The following is a 17,930-nucleotide window of genomic DNA, read 5'->3' as shown; positions in this document are numbered from 1 at the left end:
ACAGGAAGTGCCCTGTCTGACAATTTGTTGTCCTTCTGTTACATCTCTATTGAAAATACAGCATCTGTGCTGTAACGTGACATTTTCTAAGGCTTCCATTGGCTCTCTAAAGCCGCCAGAAAGTGGAATGGGGTGTCTGCTGTCTCTGGGCGAAGAACAGCAGGAGAATTTGTAAGTGGTCAGCCTGGGGACAGTGACACTGGAGATGCGCGGTCACGAGACTACTCCATTTTTTTCTTTCAGCCTTTGAATGAATACAACGTTGCCCGGTTGGAATATTATCGCTATTTTACAAGAAAAATAGGATAAAAATTGATTTTAAACAGCGTTTGACATGCTTCTAAGTACGGTAATGGAATATTTTGAACTTTTTTGTCACGAAATGCGCTCACGCGTCACCCTTCGGATAGTGACCTGAACGCACGAACAAAACGGAGCTATTTGAATATAACTATGGATTATTTGGAACCAAAACAACATTTGTTGTTGAAGTAGTCCTGGGAGACCTGGGAGTGCATTCTGACGAAGAACAGCAAAGGTAATCCAATTTTTCTAATAGTAATTCTGAGTTTAGTGATCCCCAAACTTGGTGGGTGTCAAAATAGCTAGCCGTGATGTCCGAGCTATGTACTCAGAATATTGCAAAATGTGCTTTCACCGAAAAGCTATTTTAAAATCTGACACCGCGATTGCATAAAGGACTTCTGTATATATAATTCTTAAAATAATTGTTATGTATTTTGTGAACGTTTATCATGAGTAATTTAGTAAATTCACCGGAAGTTTTCGGTGGGTATGCTAGTTCTGAACATCACATGCTTATGTAAAAAGCTTGTTTTTGATATAAATATGAACTTGATTGAACAAAACATGCATGTATTGTATAACATAATGTCATAGGAGTGTCATCTGATGAAGATCATCAAAGTTTAGTGCTGCATTTAGCTGTGGTTTGGGTTTATGTGACATATGCTTGCTTGGAAAATGGCTATGTGATTATTTGTGTCTATGTACTCTCCTAACATAATCTAATGTTTTGCTTTCGCTGTAAAGCCTTTTTGAAATCGGACAATGTGGTTAGATTAACGAGAGTCTTATCTTTAAAATGGTGTAAAATAGTTGATTGTTTGAGAAAATTGAATTGTGGTAATTTAGTTGGTTTTGTATTTCGCGCCGTGCGATGGCATTGGCTGTTGGCTAGGGGTTCCGCAGGCGGAACGGGGTTCCACTAGCGGAACGTCTGTCCTCAACAGGTTAATGTGTTTGAGCCAATCAATTGTGTTGTGACAAGTAAGGGTGTATACAGAAGATAGCCCTATTTGGGAAAAAAGAGTCCATATTATGGCAAGAACAGCTCAAATAGGCAAAGAGAAACAACAGTCCATCATTACTTTAAGACATGATGGTCAGTCAGTACAGAACATTTGAATAACTTTTTAAGTTTCTTCAAGTGCAGTTGCAAATACCATCTAGCGCTATGATGAAACTGGCTCTCATGAGGACCGCCACAGGACTGGAAGACCCAGAGTTACCTCTGCTGCAGAGTATAAGTTCATTAGAGTTACCAGCCTCAGAAACTGCAGCCCAAATAAAGGCTTCACAGAGTTCAAGTAACAGACACATCTCAACATCAACTGTTCAGAGGAGACTGCATGTATCAGGCCTTCGTGGTTGAATTGCTGCAAAGATACCACTACTAAAGGACACCAATAATAAGAAGAGACTTGCTTGGGCCAAAAAGCACAAGTAATGGACATTAGACCGGTGGAAATTTGTCCTTTGGTCTGGAGTCAAATTGGAGATTTTTGGTACCAACCGCTGTGTCTCTGTGAGATGCGGTGTGGGGGAACGGATGATCTCCGCATGTGTATTTCCCACCGTGAAGCATGGATGAGAAGGTATTATGACGTGGGGGTGCTTTGCTGGTGACCGATTTATTTAGAATTCAAGCGATACGCCATCCCATCTGGTTTGGGCTTAGTGGGACTATCATTTGTTTTTCAACAGGACATTGACCCAACACACCTCCAGGCTGTGTAAAGGCTATTTGAAAAAGAAGGAGATTGATGGAGTGTTGCATCAGATGACCTGGCCTTCACAATTACCCGACCTCAACCCAATTGAGATAGTTTGGGATGAGTCGGACCGCAGAGTGAAGGAAAAGCAACCAATAAGTGCTCAGCATATGTGGGAACTCCTTCAAGACTGTTGGAAAAGCATTCCAGTTGAAGCTGGTTGAGAGAATGCCAAAAGCTGTCAAGGCAAAGGGTGACTATTTGAAGAACCTCAAATATAAAATATATTTTGATTTGTTTAACACTTTTCTGGTTACTACATGATTCCATGTATGTTATTTATTTCATAGTTTTGACGTATTCACTACTATTCTACAATGTAGAAAATATTAAAAAGAAAAGAAAAACCCTTGAATGAGTAGGTATTCTAAAACTTTAGACCGGTAGTGTATATTTATTTATTGTTGAAAATTATTTTTGGGGATGGTAAAACATTTCAGTGTTAATTTAAATGGCTAAAACCAGATAAAGTATGTAGAAAAGACAATAGAGGTATAGATTATAAATAAGATCATCTTTGAGAACGAACACCAAAATAAAAACTAGATAGTCAGGGAGAACCTAAAATTCCCAAAATGTCATGGCATGGGCCCCCATTTATTTTGTTATGTTTGAGTCACTCAGATAGCGTAAGAACATGGCATAATCCATGGCAAAATGTGTAGAATTGCAGGAATCTGTATTTAAAACTGCAACAACAAAAAAATCTACCCCATAGCTTTAACTTGTTATGGATAGGGGGCAGTATTTTCACGGCCGGATAAAAAACGTACCCGATTTAATCTGGTTATTACTCCTGCCCAGAAACTAGAATATGCATATAATTAGTAGCTTTGGATAGAAAACACTCCAAAGTTTCTAAAACTGTTTGAATGGTGTCTGTGAGTATAACAGAACTCAAATGGCAGGCCAAAACCTGAGAAGATTCTTTACAGGAAGTACCCTGTCTGACCATTTCTTGGCCTTCTTTGTCATCTCTATCCAAAACAGAGGATCTCTGCTGTAACGTGACACTTTCTAAGGCTCCCATAGGCTCTCAGAAGGCGCCAGAACATTGAATGATGACTCTGCAGTCTCTGGCTGAAAAACAGTAGCGCATTTGGTAAGTGGTCGATCTGAGAACAATGAGACGGGTGTGCGCCTGGACGTGAAGAGTCCATTTTCAACTTTGAGTCTTTGAACGAAAACAACGACTCCCGGTCGGAATATTATCGCTATTTTACGAGAAAAATCGCATAAAAATTGATTTTAAACAGCATTTGACATGCTTCGAAGTACGGTAATGGAATATTTTGAATTTTTTTGTCACGATACGCGTCCGTGCGTCACCCTTCGTTACCCTTCGGATAGTGTCTTGAACGCACGAACAAAACGCCGCTATTTGGATATAACTATGGATTATTTGGAACCAAACCAACATTTGTTGTTGAAGTAGAAGTCCTGGGAGTGCATTCTGACGAAGAACAGCAAAGGTAATCCAATTTTTCTTATAGTAAATCTGAGTTTGGTGAGTACCAAACTTGGTGGGTGTCAAAATAGCTAGCCTGTGATGGCTGGGCTATCTACTCAGAATATTGCAAAATGTGCTTTCACCGAAAAGCTATTTTAAAATCGGACACCGCGATTGCATAAAGGAGTTCTGTATCTATAATTCTTAAAATAATTGTTATGTTTTTTGTGAACGTTTATCGTGAGAAATTTAGTAAATTCACCCTGAAGTGTTCGGTGGGAATGCTAGTTCTGAACGTCACATGCTAATGTAAAAAGCTGGTTTTTGATATAAATATGTACTTGATTGAACAAAACATGCATGTATTGTATAACACAATGTCCTAGGAGTGTCATCTAATGAAGATCATCAAAGGTTAGTGCTGCATTTAGCTATGGTTTTGGTTTTTGTGACATTATATGCTAGCTTGAAAAATGGGTGTCTGATTATTTCTGGCTGGGTACTCTCCTGACATAATCTAATGTTTTGCTTTCGTTGTAAAGCCTTTTTGAAATCGGACAGTGTGGTTAGATAAAGGAGAGTCTTGTCTTTAAAATGGTGTAAAATAGTCATATGTTTGAAAAATGGAAGTTTTCGGATTTTAGAGGAGTTTGTATTTCGCGCCACGCCCTATCATTGGATATTGGAGCGGTGTTCCGCTAGCGGAACGTCTAGATGTAAGAGGTTTTAAGCAGCAAAATTGTCTCTGCGGGCAAGAGAAGGGCCTTTAAAATTGTTGGTCGTGACATTGCCTTTAGCCACAAGAGTAGGCCCCCCCCACACTAACTTTGCCACTGTTGCTGAATAAAATCCTAGGGGAAACACTGAGTACATCAGGAGAGTTGTTGCCAAAGAGTGGTACCCCAGAGAGCCATGGCTTGTCTCTACATGTCATGTCACATTTAGACCAGGTGAAGGCATTATCATTCAGAATACCAATGAACTTCTCACATCCAGCATATTTAAAGCTGTGTTGTGGGATCACTAGATGGCATTAAGTGAACACAGGGAAATATAACTCCTTACGTGTAAAACTTGTAATCTGTATAACTGTGATGGAATTTAGGGAGGGAAGCCATGATATGAAACCTGACCTGTCCGTCACACTCCTCTTCTCCCAGTTCTCCTCATCTTCATCCTCCAGGTCTGAGGTGTTGAGAAAGTCAAAGCTGCCCAGGGCTGTCTCCACCGTCAGACTCTGGACACTGGACGAACGACTGCAGGTGCGGCCCTTCAGAACACACTTGTTATGGAGAGATGCACACATGTACTCAAACATACAGAACACACACAAAAAAAATCTTTATTTTTCACCAATCCACTTTAATGCCATATAGAGTGCCTTAAGAAAGTATTTATACCCCTTGACATATTCCACATTTTGCTGAGTTAGAATGAATTCAAAATGTATTAAAATACACTTTTTGTCCCTCACTCATCTACACAAAATACCCCATAATGACAAAGTGAAAACATGTTTTTAGACATTTTTGTACATTTATTGAAAATTAAATCTAATTTACATAAGTATTCACACCGCTGAGTCAATACTTTGTAGACGAACACTTGGCAGCAATTACTGCTTTGAGTCATCTTGGGTAAGTCCTTCAGCTTTGCACATCTGGATTTGGAGATTTCTCTAGTTCTTCCTTACAGATTTTCTCAAGCTCTTAAGTTAGCTGGGGGAGCGGTGGTAAACAGTAATCTTCAAGTTTTTCCATAAATTTTCCATAGGATTCAAATCTGGGCTTTGGCTGGCCTACTCAAGGACTTTCACATTTTTCTAAAGCCATTCCAGCATTGCTTTGGCTGTATGTTTGGGGTCATTATCTTGTTGGAATGCAAATATTTGCCCCAGTCCAAGGTTGTTTGCACTTTGAAGCAGGTTCTCAAAAAGGATTTGCCTGCATTTGGCACCATTCATTGTTCCCTCTATCCTTACCAGCCTCCCAGTCCCTGCCACTGAAAAGCATACCCATAGCATGATGCTGCCACCACCATGCTTCACAGTAGGGATGGTGTTAGATGGGTGATGAGTTGTGCCTGGTTTTCTCCAGAAATAGCCCTTTGCATTCAGGCCAAAGAGTTCCATTTGTCTCATCAGACCACAGAATCTTTCGCCTTATGCTCTGTCTTTCACGTCTTTTTGCAAACTCCAGGCACGCCTTCATCTGCCTTTTTCTCAGGAGTGGCATCCGTCTGGCTACTCTCCCTAAAGCCCAGATTGGTGAAGTGCTGTGGAGACTGTTGTCCTTTTAGAAGGTTTCCCATCTCAGCCAAGGAACCTGGGTATTTCCATATTTTTTTCAATATCCCAATGATGGAGACCACTGTGCTCTTGGAAACGTTTAACACTCTAGAACTTGTTTTATACCCTTCCCCAGATATATGCCTCATCACAATTCTATCTCGGAGATCTACAGACAGTTCCTTGGACATCATGGTATAGTTTCTGCTCTGACATGGACTGTCAACTGTGGGACCTTATATAGACAGGTGTGCGTCTTTCTAAATCATGTCCAAACAATTGAATTGGCCACAGGTGGACTCCAATCAAGTTTTAGTGACATCAAGGATGATCAAAAGGAAATTGGACGCACCCGAGCCCAATTTGGAGTGGCATTGAAAATGGTTTTGAATACTTATGTAAATGAGATTTCTGTATTTCCTTTTCAATAAAGTTGCACAAATGATCTAAAAACATGTTTTCATTTTGGGCTATTGTTCATAGATGGGTGAGAAAATATTTTAATACATTTTGAATTCAGGCTGAAACACATCAAAATGTGGAATAAGTCAAGGGGTATGAATACTTTCTGAAAGCACTGTAAGTCCTGATTGTGAGAATACACCCCCTATTTGGAAATGGATCATCTGAGGAAAGTGTCTGAACAAAACAGCGTGTTCCTAAAATTATGACATGAAGATTAAAAGAAAAGCATTATTTTTCTGTTTCCTAATGACTTGTCAGCGGATTTGGCTCAGAGTGAGCTCTGATGTGTATCTATCTGTGTCGGTTGTGTGTATGTGTAACAGGCAGATGGCCTCCCAGCGACAGTACACACATCTCCTGCTGCAGCATTGTGGGATGGAAATATTCAGACTGAGCTGAGGGACAGGAAGTTCCATACCCTGATCGCAGTCCTACAGGGAACTGTGTTATTCTGGGTTGCTGAAATCTACTCAGCTCCCACCAATGCCCCCCTCACTCTTATGAAGTGGCCATTTCCATTGTGACACGAAACAGAGCCATGTGCACGCACACACACACACACACACACACACACACACACACACACACACACACACACACACACACAGCTGTAACTCACTGTTAATGTCTCCTCCAGTAGTTGTAACTCCTGCTCCAGGACCTGTAACTCAGGAAACTGTCCCCTGTAGTCATCCAGAGAGGAGATGACTGCACTCAGGGCTTCCTCAATTCCACTGTCCACAGCCTGCTGCTTCTCACCCTCTGTGGGCTTGGCCTCTACTACAGCCTCAGGCTTCTTGGTCTCCACCACCACTGCCCTGTAGGCACTGTATGATATGCCCTCTGTGCTCCGAGTCTGTGCTTGTGAGTCTGGTCTGGGATTCAGAGAGGCACCTTGCCGATACATTGCATCAGTCCTAGTGGGTGCAGAGCTCTGGAGTTCTGGCTCTACTTCTGAAACAGCCCCTGAAACAACCTCTAACCCTGTGTCTGACTCTATAGACACTGCAGAATACCTGCTCTCCGGCCTGCTCTCCTCCATGGTCACAGTAGTTGGGGCGAGTTGCTCAGGGGGGTCTCTGACCGCCACAGTCTCTCCTGGGATAAGGGCCCACTCTGCCATGGCAGGCATCACCATCTCAATATCGTTTATACAGATCCCAGACTGCAGGGAGGTGACCTCAGAGGGCTCCACAAATTCGCTGGTTGACCTGTCTATCAGTACGCCATCGGCACTGTTCTCACTGATATGGCTGAGTGAGCGTGAGTAGCGGGCGTGGCCATTAGGCACCGCCTGTTTCCCAGAAGCCTCATCTTTCCCCGCTGCCCCAATGTCTGACTCCTCCTTCTGTGTCTCCTCCTGCACATCCTCCGGTTTGGCTAAGCGGGTAGGGGTGGAGGTGGCAGTGTCTCGGAGGGCAAAGGAGATTTCAATGGAGGGTGTGGCGGCCTTGACCTCTGGCTGGATCAGGTTCTTGTTGGCGTTACGCAGCCCCAGGGAGAGTTGAGGGCTGGATGAGTCATCTGATGACTCAGAGGAGTTAGACCATGCTGTGCCATTCTCCATATCTTCCTGCCTCCTCAGCATGTTCTAGAGAGAGTGAGAGCGAGAGCAAGAGAGCGAGGGAGAGAGAGAGAGAGAGAGAGAGAGTGAGAGTGAGAGCGAGAGAGGGAGGAAGAGCACAAGGATGATAAAGTCAAATGGAGACAGTACCATCACATTTTGAAGCTAACATACAGTATGATAATTGAGAGTCAGACAGAGAGAAAGAGAGCCAAAGGACCCTGTGAGCCCATGCCAGCCAAGCCTCTATTATAAACCACAGCAGAGCAGCCTGGCCTCTGGCCAAAAAAGCAAACAGACTCCCTGCTCCCTTTAATTAACTTCTCATTTATCTGGTCTCTGCTTTGCTGAGCATCCAGGCTTACCTCCCTGGAACAATAACAAATACAGGCTTGATATTGAGAGCAGGAGGCTGCGTCGGTCATTGCAAAGACTACTAAAGACTATTTTAAGACCCAAAGAGGAGGGACACAACAGCTGACTATAAACACAGGTTCTACAGTGGCCAACATTAGAGAGGATCTACATGATAGCACAACACAATCTATAAAGATTTCTACTAGAGTTCTTCTACTGAGGTTCTACTACCATGCTCTACCACAAATACCACATATTTAACTAGAGATTAGAGGGGATATAGTGGGTTCTCTCTGTAGTGGCTAGCAGCACTTACGTCAGTCTGCATGTTAGCAGAGGCCAGGTGGACTGAGGAGACGGCGCTGCAGGAGCAGCTCTGAGACAGTCTCTCAACCAGCGTGTCACGAAACACATCCAGAAGGGACCAGCGCTGTTTGGGGGGCATCATGCTCCTTGACAGGCTCCTCGGAGCAGTCTTCACACCACCAGGTAAATTAGGAGAGGACCATGAGAAAAGGTCCACTAGTGGGCCAACTCTACTACAAATCACAGCTAGACTAAACACTCCACTGCAATGTGGCAGCTCTTTCTTCTAACTCAATAAAGTCACTGAATTAAGACAAGTAGTATTTAACTTGCCCATTGACAAAACAGACCAATACATCCTGTTAGCGTTGTAACCCAGCAGACGTGTATTTATAAAAACAAAACTACAACAACAAAAAATCCTCTGTTCGACTGCTGTTAACAGAAAACATGCTGCGTGACAGAGAACAGAAATTGTCCTGGGATCATTCAGATTCATTCTAGAACCATTTTTCTATTATAGCCAGGGCTCTAAATTAAAAATGTTCTGGTGCTCCTAACCTTTCTAAGTTAGTAGCACCACAAAATGTAGAAGCACCAGAAATATATGAAACCTACTTATTTTTTAAGCATATCTCTTGAAGAACATATCACTTTTCCTTTATTTCCGTGACACAAAATGTCCCTTGACTTTTTCCACATTTTGTTGTGTTACAGCCTGAATTTAAAATTTATTAAATATAGATTTTTGGTCACTGGCCTACACACAATATCCCATAATGTCTAAGTGGAATTATAATAAAGCATTGCACGCATATCATTGTAGCGTAGTGGCATAGAGCAGTAGAGTAGAGGCACTTATTGAAGTTGCACACATGGGGAACATTTTTAGTAGCCTAGAGTCCGGGAAAATGTTGGCCTTTTATAAACACATTTCAAGCAATTCTACGTACTTTTACATGACTGGAGACTTAAGCAGAATCTTTTTTAATACCGCACAAATGATCGAAATGGCAGGCTACTTTGACACAGACAAATTGATCATCTGAGATTAATAAAAACAACATTGTCTTGAATCTATCAATAGACTAGGCCTAGGTGTGTAGAGACATATTGTAGGCTATATGAGGAGGAAACTATAATCCTAAAAATGATTTCCAGTTTCACCCAATGATGCGCAGCTCACTCGCTAGTGATGACACCATAGGCCTTGTAGATCTCTGCACCAGACAGGATGTTCTTGCCAGCATACTTGGGGTCCAACATGTACACTGTGGTGTGTATGGGCTTCAGGCAGAAGTCTTCATGCTTTTTGATGTATTTCAGAAGTGCAGTTTCCTCTGCATGGAGCAACAGTGAAGTGGGCGGGGCAATACGGATTTTTCCTCCTACATCTGCAAGCAGAGTCTGAAAATCAGACAGGATGGCATGTCTCCCTCAATCCGTGCAATGGTTACTGCTATAGGTTTCAGGAGTTTCAGGCTGCTTACCACTCTCTCCCAAAATACATCATCCAGGAGGATCCTCTTGATGGGGCTGTCCATATCGGCAGCCCTCTCTTGGAGAGACTCCTTCCCCTCCAGGAGACTGTCAAACATGACGACAACACCACCCCAACGGGTGTTGCTGGGCAGCTTCAATGTGGTGCTCTTATTCTTCTCACTTTGCATGGTGAGGTAGATTGCTGCAATAACTTGATGACCCTTCATATACCTAATAATTTCCTTGGCTCTCTTGTGGAGTGTATCCATTGTTTTCAGTGCCATGATGTCCTTGAGGAGCAGATTCAATGCATGAGCAGCACAGCCAATGGTTGTGATGTGAGGGTAGGACTCCTCCACTTTAGACCAAGCAGCATTCATGTTCGCAGCATTGTCTGTGATCATGGCAAATACCTTCTGTGGTCCAAGGTCATTGATGACTGCCTTTAGCTCATCTGCAATGTAGAGACCGGTGTGTCTGTTGTCCTTGTGTCTGTGCTCTTGTAGAATACTGGTTGAGGGGTGGAGATTATGTAGTTAATTATTCCTTGCTCACGAACATTTGACCACCCCTCAGAGATGATTGCAACACATTCTGCTTTCTCTATGATTGGCTTGACCTTCACTTGAACTCTGTTGAACTCTGCATCCAGCAAATGAGTAGATAAAGCATGTCTGGTGGAGGGGTGTACGCTGGGCGAAGAACATTAAGAAATGTCTTCCAATAAGCAAACTTCTTGATGAATTTAAACAAAATTCCCACATTTCTGGGGCTTAACTTTCCTTGGAAAATTTCCGGAAAAATTCAGGAAATTTACCAGAACATTTCCGACCCTTTGAAACCCTAATTATCACTATCATTGCTAGCATAGCTGACGTTCGCTAGCTAGCAACCCTAACTAGCTAGCTACCTACCCTAACTAGCTAGCTACCTAGCTAGCTGGTTGTAGGGGTGTATGCTGGGCGAAGAACATTCAGAAATCTCTTCCAATACACATTGCCTGTGAGCATCAGAGGTGAACCAGTTGCATACACAGCTCGAGCAAAACATTCATCAGCATTTCTCTGACTACGTTCCTCCATTGAGTCAAAAACTTCTGATTCCAGGAGGACCATGAGCTGTTGCTATCGATAAGGTGTCTGATTCATCATTTTCACCTCGAATAGAAGTAGAGGGACTTTTGTCAGAGGTTGCTTGTTATGAGCGCTGAGGGAACTTTATGCACTTGGCCAGATGATTCTGCATCTTCCTTGCATTCTTCACATATGATTTAGCACAGTATGTGCAAATGTACACAGCTTTTCCTTCTACATTAGCTGCAGTGAAATGTCTCCACACATCAGATAGCGCCCGTGGCACTAAAATGAGTAAAACAATACAAATCCATGTACAGATAAATAGTTAAGCAGTTAGAATCCTTTGTAAGATGTTTTAAAATTAAACATGTATGGAAACATGAAAGCAGAAAGCATGTAGTCCTTGGCTCAGACAGTGTAGTAGTATCGGTTCAATAGCATCTCATTAGTGTGCAAGATCTTGAGAAGCAGCTGCACATGTGATGGGAGAATGCACTGTGCATGCAGAGGGTTGCAATTCCATTGAATTGGGGATAGTTTAACCAAAATATGCCATAAGACCTAGAATTGGCTTATGTGTATCCCACAAAAAAGGTTCACTGTTATAAAGCTAACTTTTTTTATGAATTTAAGCAAAATCCCAACATTTCTGGGCTCAACTTCCCAATGAAAATTTCCGGAAAATAATTATATGGTTGATGTTGTTTGGCATGACAAGTAGTGAAAAAACTAAAACAGGTAGTAGTTATAAAAGGGTAGTGTTGGTCAGTGTTTCCCAGGGACCCTAATCACAGTTGAATAGATGTTGCATAGACAAAGATTTTAGAATAGGCTAGCTGATTCAGAACATGTCGTTGCACAAGCAACACTCTGATCTACACCACCACTGGTAGCAACCTGTATTAGCGCTAACGTTTGCTTTGCCTTAGTAGTACATAGCTAGCTAGTTAGCATCATTTTAGGCACATGCCAGTTTCTTTAGACTAACTCATGTTTTGCAGAGAGCAAGATACACAAACTGATAGTATAATAGACAAAACATGGATTCATACTTAGAAGAAATGTGGAAAGCAGCCTCGCCAAAGAAGTACAGTATGAACATGGGCAGAAACTGCTTCTCCAATAGAAATCCCAGATCACACTTGTAGACAATGTCATGGTGACGTTGGCTAGCTAAACTCATGCGCAGAAACACGTCAATCGTGTCTAACAGTTGTTTCGAGCCGACCTGCGCATGTGCAGGCTGTCAAATCCATATAAGGTTGTTTTTGACTATAATTAAAACGTGTCAGTTTGTCACTTTCATGAGGTTGGAGTAAAAACATGTTCAACTACTTAAGACATTGGCTCGAGAAATGTATCAACCAAGAAAGAATATTTAACTTTTCTCATTGACTTCTCAAACTCCAAACCCCAGCCTGGTCTGCTTTGCAAGCGTTCCGGGAAGTCTCAGAATGTTGCGCATCCGGCTTTGGAAACTCTGTGGCATTATTCTTGTTTTGGAAGCATATGTTGTGTGCATGAATTGAGAGCAGGAGAGAATAAACAGCATGGAGTTACTGTATTATGCCTGCTTGAGTGACAAGGGGCAGGGCTTGGTGTGTGTGTGTGGCCCGGGAACTGGAAGCAAGCAGCCTGTCTGTTGGAGCAGTGTAGAGACATTTTTTGGGATTTTCTTTTAGTCGCACTGGTGCACACAAAATAAAACTCCAGGTCACACAGCAAAACACTTGAGCCCAGAGTACAGTTCATTATTCTATGGATTACGGGCCATATTATGAAAAAGAACACTGATTAGAGGACAGTTAGAGGTTTAGGGTACTCACATAGAAGGCCTGTTCCCGTAGGGAGGGGGTATCAGGAGGACTCTGGTTGTAGGTGGAGAAGCGTTTGTTCACCGTGGGGGGTTTGTTGACTGTGCTGGCGGTCGAAGCTTGGTCATCCTTGTCGAAGGGGCTGTCAGTGATAAAAAGGGCACAGAAACGTATTACTAGACCCACACACAAATGTATGCACACACACAGTCCCTCATTGTATACAACCTTTATATCCTGATCACTTCAAAGCAGAAGCCACGTTGGGCCACTCACTTCCAGGTGACCTCCAAGCTCAGTTTGATGGTCCCCAGGTCATTGATGTCCACTGCCACCGTCTGGGGTAGAGCAGCAAACAGGTCCTTGGTCTCACATGACACGTTTCCCACCACCACGTGATTGGCCAGGCTCTTCAGCTCTGTCACCTAGGGAACCAGAGTAAGACCAATCAAAATCAGTGATTCAGTTATGATCTAAATCTCTCCAAACACCACACCAATAGCTGATTTTGATAAGCATTAACCAGGTTTCCGTTCCAACTTTTTTATGCGAGTAAAGTACAAGTTGGATAGAAAATGTCATGACAGGCCTGATTGAACAACAAATTTGTCAGTAAACTTCCCAAATGTTAACAAAACACGCTAGACAAGGTTATAGTTTTTTGTGTGTGTAAAATTAATTATGTGAGAAATAGTGGTGAAAATAATTTTTTGCGCAAAGATCGATATGATAACCATCATATTAAAGTAAACTTGGGAGTCGCGGGATGATGTTGTGTGGTCCTCCCACTATGACTCGGGAAAGCATGCAGTTTATTAGGCTACAGAAGAAATAAGTTATGATGAACTTCACAGTTTGGTGAAAGTGCACAGTGATGAGCTTGATGCTGCTTTCCAATAAATATCGAAAGTCTTATTCTGGTGACATGATGATCGATGCTTGGCTGCCGTTTGACAAATAAAAACAATCTCATTCTTTTGTCCATAATAGTTCTTTCATCATTGTAGCCTACCCGGACTGTATCTGTGTGCTGTTGGCTAGAGCACACATGCAAAGATCAGAGTGGGCACATTCGCTATATAAACCAGAGTTGAAAATGCGATGGAAACCCATTTACTTGGATTGTTTTATTCAGTAGATGGGAATTTAACCGCAAAAGTTAGTTCTATGTGCACTACGTCATCACGCAAAGCTTTTTATCTGCAACAAATCAAATTGATAGAAAGACATCTCTGTTGGGAAAATCCAGAACTTAGAATATTCATATGCAAATCTATCACCAATTGGATGGAAACCTAGCTATTGGCTATCAAAATTAGACTGTTATACAAAATCACTGATATTTCACGTTATTATCTATTGTAAATGATTTCTCTCTCAAGGTTATTATATTAGTATGGGGTAAAACCTATTGTTATTGTCTGAATTCTTATTATTAAAATATTCCTTGACTTGGTCAAATAACTCAAGCATAGATTGTCAAATTAGAAAAAAAGTTACCACAGAAACTAGAGTCCATGGGTAACTTGGTCAAAAAGACTGGTGCCGATTGGCATATAGGTGGCACTGTTTTAATCAGTCTCACTTAATAACCTGTTTGGGCTAGGGGGCAGTATTGAGAATTTTGGAAAAAAATATGTGCCGATTTTTAACTGCCTCCTACACCAACTCAGAAGCTAGAATATGCATATTATTGTTCAGGTTTGGATAGAAAACACTCTGAATTTTCTAAAACAGTTTGAATGGTGTCACATCATTTGCTCACATTGTATATAGTCTTATTTTTTTCTACTGCATCATTGATTGTATGTTGTTTTACTCCATGTGTAACTCTGTGTTATTGTATGTTGTCGAACTGCTTTGCTTTATCTTGGCCAGGTCGCAATTGTAAATGAGAACTTGTTCTCAACTTGCCTACCTGGTTAAATAAAGGTGAAATAAAATAAATAAAAAAATAGATTAAAAAAAAAAAGTGAATTTTGTGACTGTACTATTTAGTGTCATTGTTTTATAGATACCATAGTGAGAAAGGATTCAGTTCGCAACTCCTACGGCTTCCACTAGATGTCAACGATCTTTATAAAGTTGTTTGAAGCATCTGTGATGAACAGGGAGCAAATTAGAATGCAAGGAAGTTGACACGTCATCACTTCATTTTTTGCGCCTGCGCATAAATCTGAGAAGAGTGTCTTTGTCATAATCGTTTATTCTAGACACTTGATAGGTTGTGTGAAAATATTACTGATGTTTACTGATGTTTCACGTTAAAAATGGACCAAAAGATTAATGCTAAACAACGTTTGACATGTTTGAACAAATGTAAATAGATTATTTACTAGGTTTTCTTTAGCTTTTTGGCGTGACTTTACACCTACCAACTCGTTTTGTGGGAGCCTACTGAACGCTAACTATTTGGTGTTATTTGGACATAAATTATGAACTTTGTCAAAAGAAACCACATTTGTTCTGGACCTGGGATCCCTGGCACTGCCTTCTGATGGAGATAATCAAAGGTAAGGGGATATTTACAATGTTATTTATCGATATTAGATGATGCTAACTGTATAGCTTAGCTTATAGCTTAGCTTATTGTTCTTAGCATAGTACCCAGTTTATTGCAAAATGTGATTTCCCAGTAAAGTTATTTTGAGATCTGGCCATTCGGTAGCAATTACGAGATGATAATATATTATTCTTTGAATGACAATATTATAATTTACCAATGTTTTCGAATAGTAATTCCGTGATTTGTAATGCTGGATTCACTGGGAGCATTCGAGCCGAAAAAAATTCTGAATTTCACCGCGACTGTAAATGCTGTTTTTGGATATAAATATGAACTTGATGGAACTAAAAATGCATGTATTGTATAACATAATGTCCTATGAGTGTCATCTGATGCAGATTGTCAAAGGTAAGTGCATAATTCTAGCTAGTTTTCTGTCTGTTGATGCCCTTCTTTGAATTGGCTAAACATTACACACAGCTATTGTCAATGTACTCTCCTAACATAACCTAACTTTATGCATTCTCCATAAAGCCTCTGAAAATCGGACAGCGTGGTTAGATTTAGGAGATATATCTTTCAAATGGAGGAAAATAGTTGATTATTTGATTATTTGAAATGATTATTCTTGCAGTTTTGAATTCCCCGCCATGGTCACATGACAATGAATCCCAATACCGGGATAAGATCGGGATAAGATCCTCAACAGGTTGTTTAAACCCTCATATCCACTTCTCCATTTTACCCAGGGATATGAAACTTTGCATGTTGGTCTCTTTCATTATGCTGAACAAATTTGACTCAAGGACCCATAAGGTCCATCAGGATAGATTTTCCTCCATCTTGAAAACTTTGCATGAACCCAATAATGAAGTCCAAATAACACCAAATTAGTTATTAGTTAGAGGCCCATGGCACATCTCTTAACTTAGTTTGAGAAAAGCCAATGGATTGGTTAAGAGATGGCTGAGGATTTTACGTGTCCATTTAAATCCTTTGTAAATCCACTTCACAATGGCCTAACAACTTGAAACGTTTTGGGTCATCAAAGACATAACCATGATGAACCATGTTAAGTTTGGCATTGATATCTTAAACAATAAGGAAACTATTAACAATTCACTTTTTTGACTATATAACGCTAATGTGTAAAATACCGTAATTTCCGGACTATTAAGCGCACCTGAATATAAGCCGCACCCACTGAATTTAAAAAATATATATTATTTTGAACATAAATAAGCCGCACATGTCTATAAGCCGCAGGTGCCTACCGGTACATTGAAACAAATGAACTTTACACAGGCTTTAACAAAACACGGCTTGTAACAAAAATAAATAGGCTTTAACAAAACACGGCTTGTAACAAAAAATAAAAAATTAGCAGTAAGCTTCAGTTGTCTTTTTGCACTGAGTCAATTCCTCACGCTGCTGTTTCCAACGTCTTATCATCGACTCATTAAGACCAAGCTCCCGTGCAGCAGCTCTATTTCCTTTTCCAACAGCCAGATCAATCGCCTTCAATTTGAAAGCTGCATCATATGCATTTCTCCGTGTCTTTGCCATGATGAGGGTGACAAAATGACTACCGTAATCAGAATGATGGGAAGTTTGAGAGCGCTCGATTTAATCTAAACAGTAAACAAAAAAGTTGTTTGACCTTAACCCGTTCGGCAATTTCATTGGTCTAATGAAAGCTTCATGCCGGCAAAAAACTGTTCACGTCACAGAATGTGTTTTTTTGGAGAAAAAAAATTTAAAGCGGGAAATTTCCATATATTAGCCGCGTCATTGTTTAAGCCGCGAGGTTCAAAGCCTGGGAAAAAAGTTGCGGCTTATAGTCCGGAATTTACGGTAATAATAAATTATTATTCTCAGAATAAAAGTCCGATTCACTCCAAATTTGGTCTTCGGACTTATCAAATCAAATTTTATTTGTCACATGCACCGAATACAAGAGGTGAAGACCTTACCGTGAAATGCTTATTTACAAGCCCTTAACCAACAATGCAGTTCAAGAAAAAGAGTTAAGAAAATATTTACTAAATAAACTACAGTAAAAAATTAAATAGAAAGGTAACAATAACGAGGCTATAAACAGGGGGTACCGGGTCAATGTGCTGGGGTACAGGTTAGTCAAGGTAATTTTTACATGTAAGTAGGGGTAAAGTGACTATGCATAGATAACAGCGAGTAGCAGCAGTGTAAAAAAAAAAAAAAGTCCCAAATAGAGTTTCAGAAAATAACAATGTTGCATTCAAAGACGGCCACATTTAGCACATACGCTAATATGCACTTTTTTTTATTCTAATGAACCATAGGAGCAAATGACACCACATTTGGAATGTAGGCCCATGGTACATGTCTTAACTTAGTTTGAGAAAAGAGATTGGTTTAAAGATGGCTGAGTTATTGACAAATCTAAAATCAGATTTTCCTTCTTAATTTAAATCACTGTAAATCTACTCCACAGTGGCCTATCAACTTGAAACTTGTCATCGCTATCATGGACATCCCTAAAACGAACCAAACGGAATTTGAAAAAAAA

The 17,930-nt window shown here is 40.8% G+C and overlaps 1 protein-coding gene across 5 annotated transcripts in view; it reads right to left on the bottom strand.

The window, feature by feature from the left end:
- The window catches only part of LOC115196804 (rho family-interacting cell polarization regulator 1), a 105,348-nt gene that overhangs the window by 24,297 nt on the left and 63,121 nt on the right, over positions 1-17,930 (bottom strand). For 4 of the 5 annotated variants that reach the window (XM_029757720.1, XM_029757719.1, XM_029757723.1 and 1 more), the window contains exons 11-14: positions 13,153-13,301; positions 12,889-13,018; positions 6,897-7,868; positions 4,659-4,807 (exon numbers count right to left, since the gene is read on the bottom strand). In XM_029757720.1, the coding sequence (XP_029613580.1) occupies positions 4,659-4,807; positions 6,897-7,868; positions 12,889-13,018; positions 13,153-13,301 (1,400 nt within the window). The remainder of the gene's footprint in view (positions 1-4,658; positions 4,808-6,896; positions 7,869-12,888; positions 13,019-13,152; positions 13,302-17,930) is intronic. The other variant, XM_029757718.1, reaches the window with a different exon arrangement.

Source organism: Salmo trutta, chromosome 7, assembly GCF_901001165.1.
Source record: "Salmo trutta chromosome 7, fSalTru1.1, whole genome shotgun sequence".
NCBI classification, from domain to species: Eukaryota; Metazoa; Chordata; class Actinopteri; order Salmoniformes; family Salmonidae; genus Salmo; species Salmo trutta.
The sequence above is the reverse complement of the archived record's forward strand: the minus strand, read 5'-3'. Positions and strand labels throughout refer to the sequence as shown.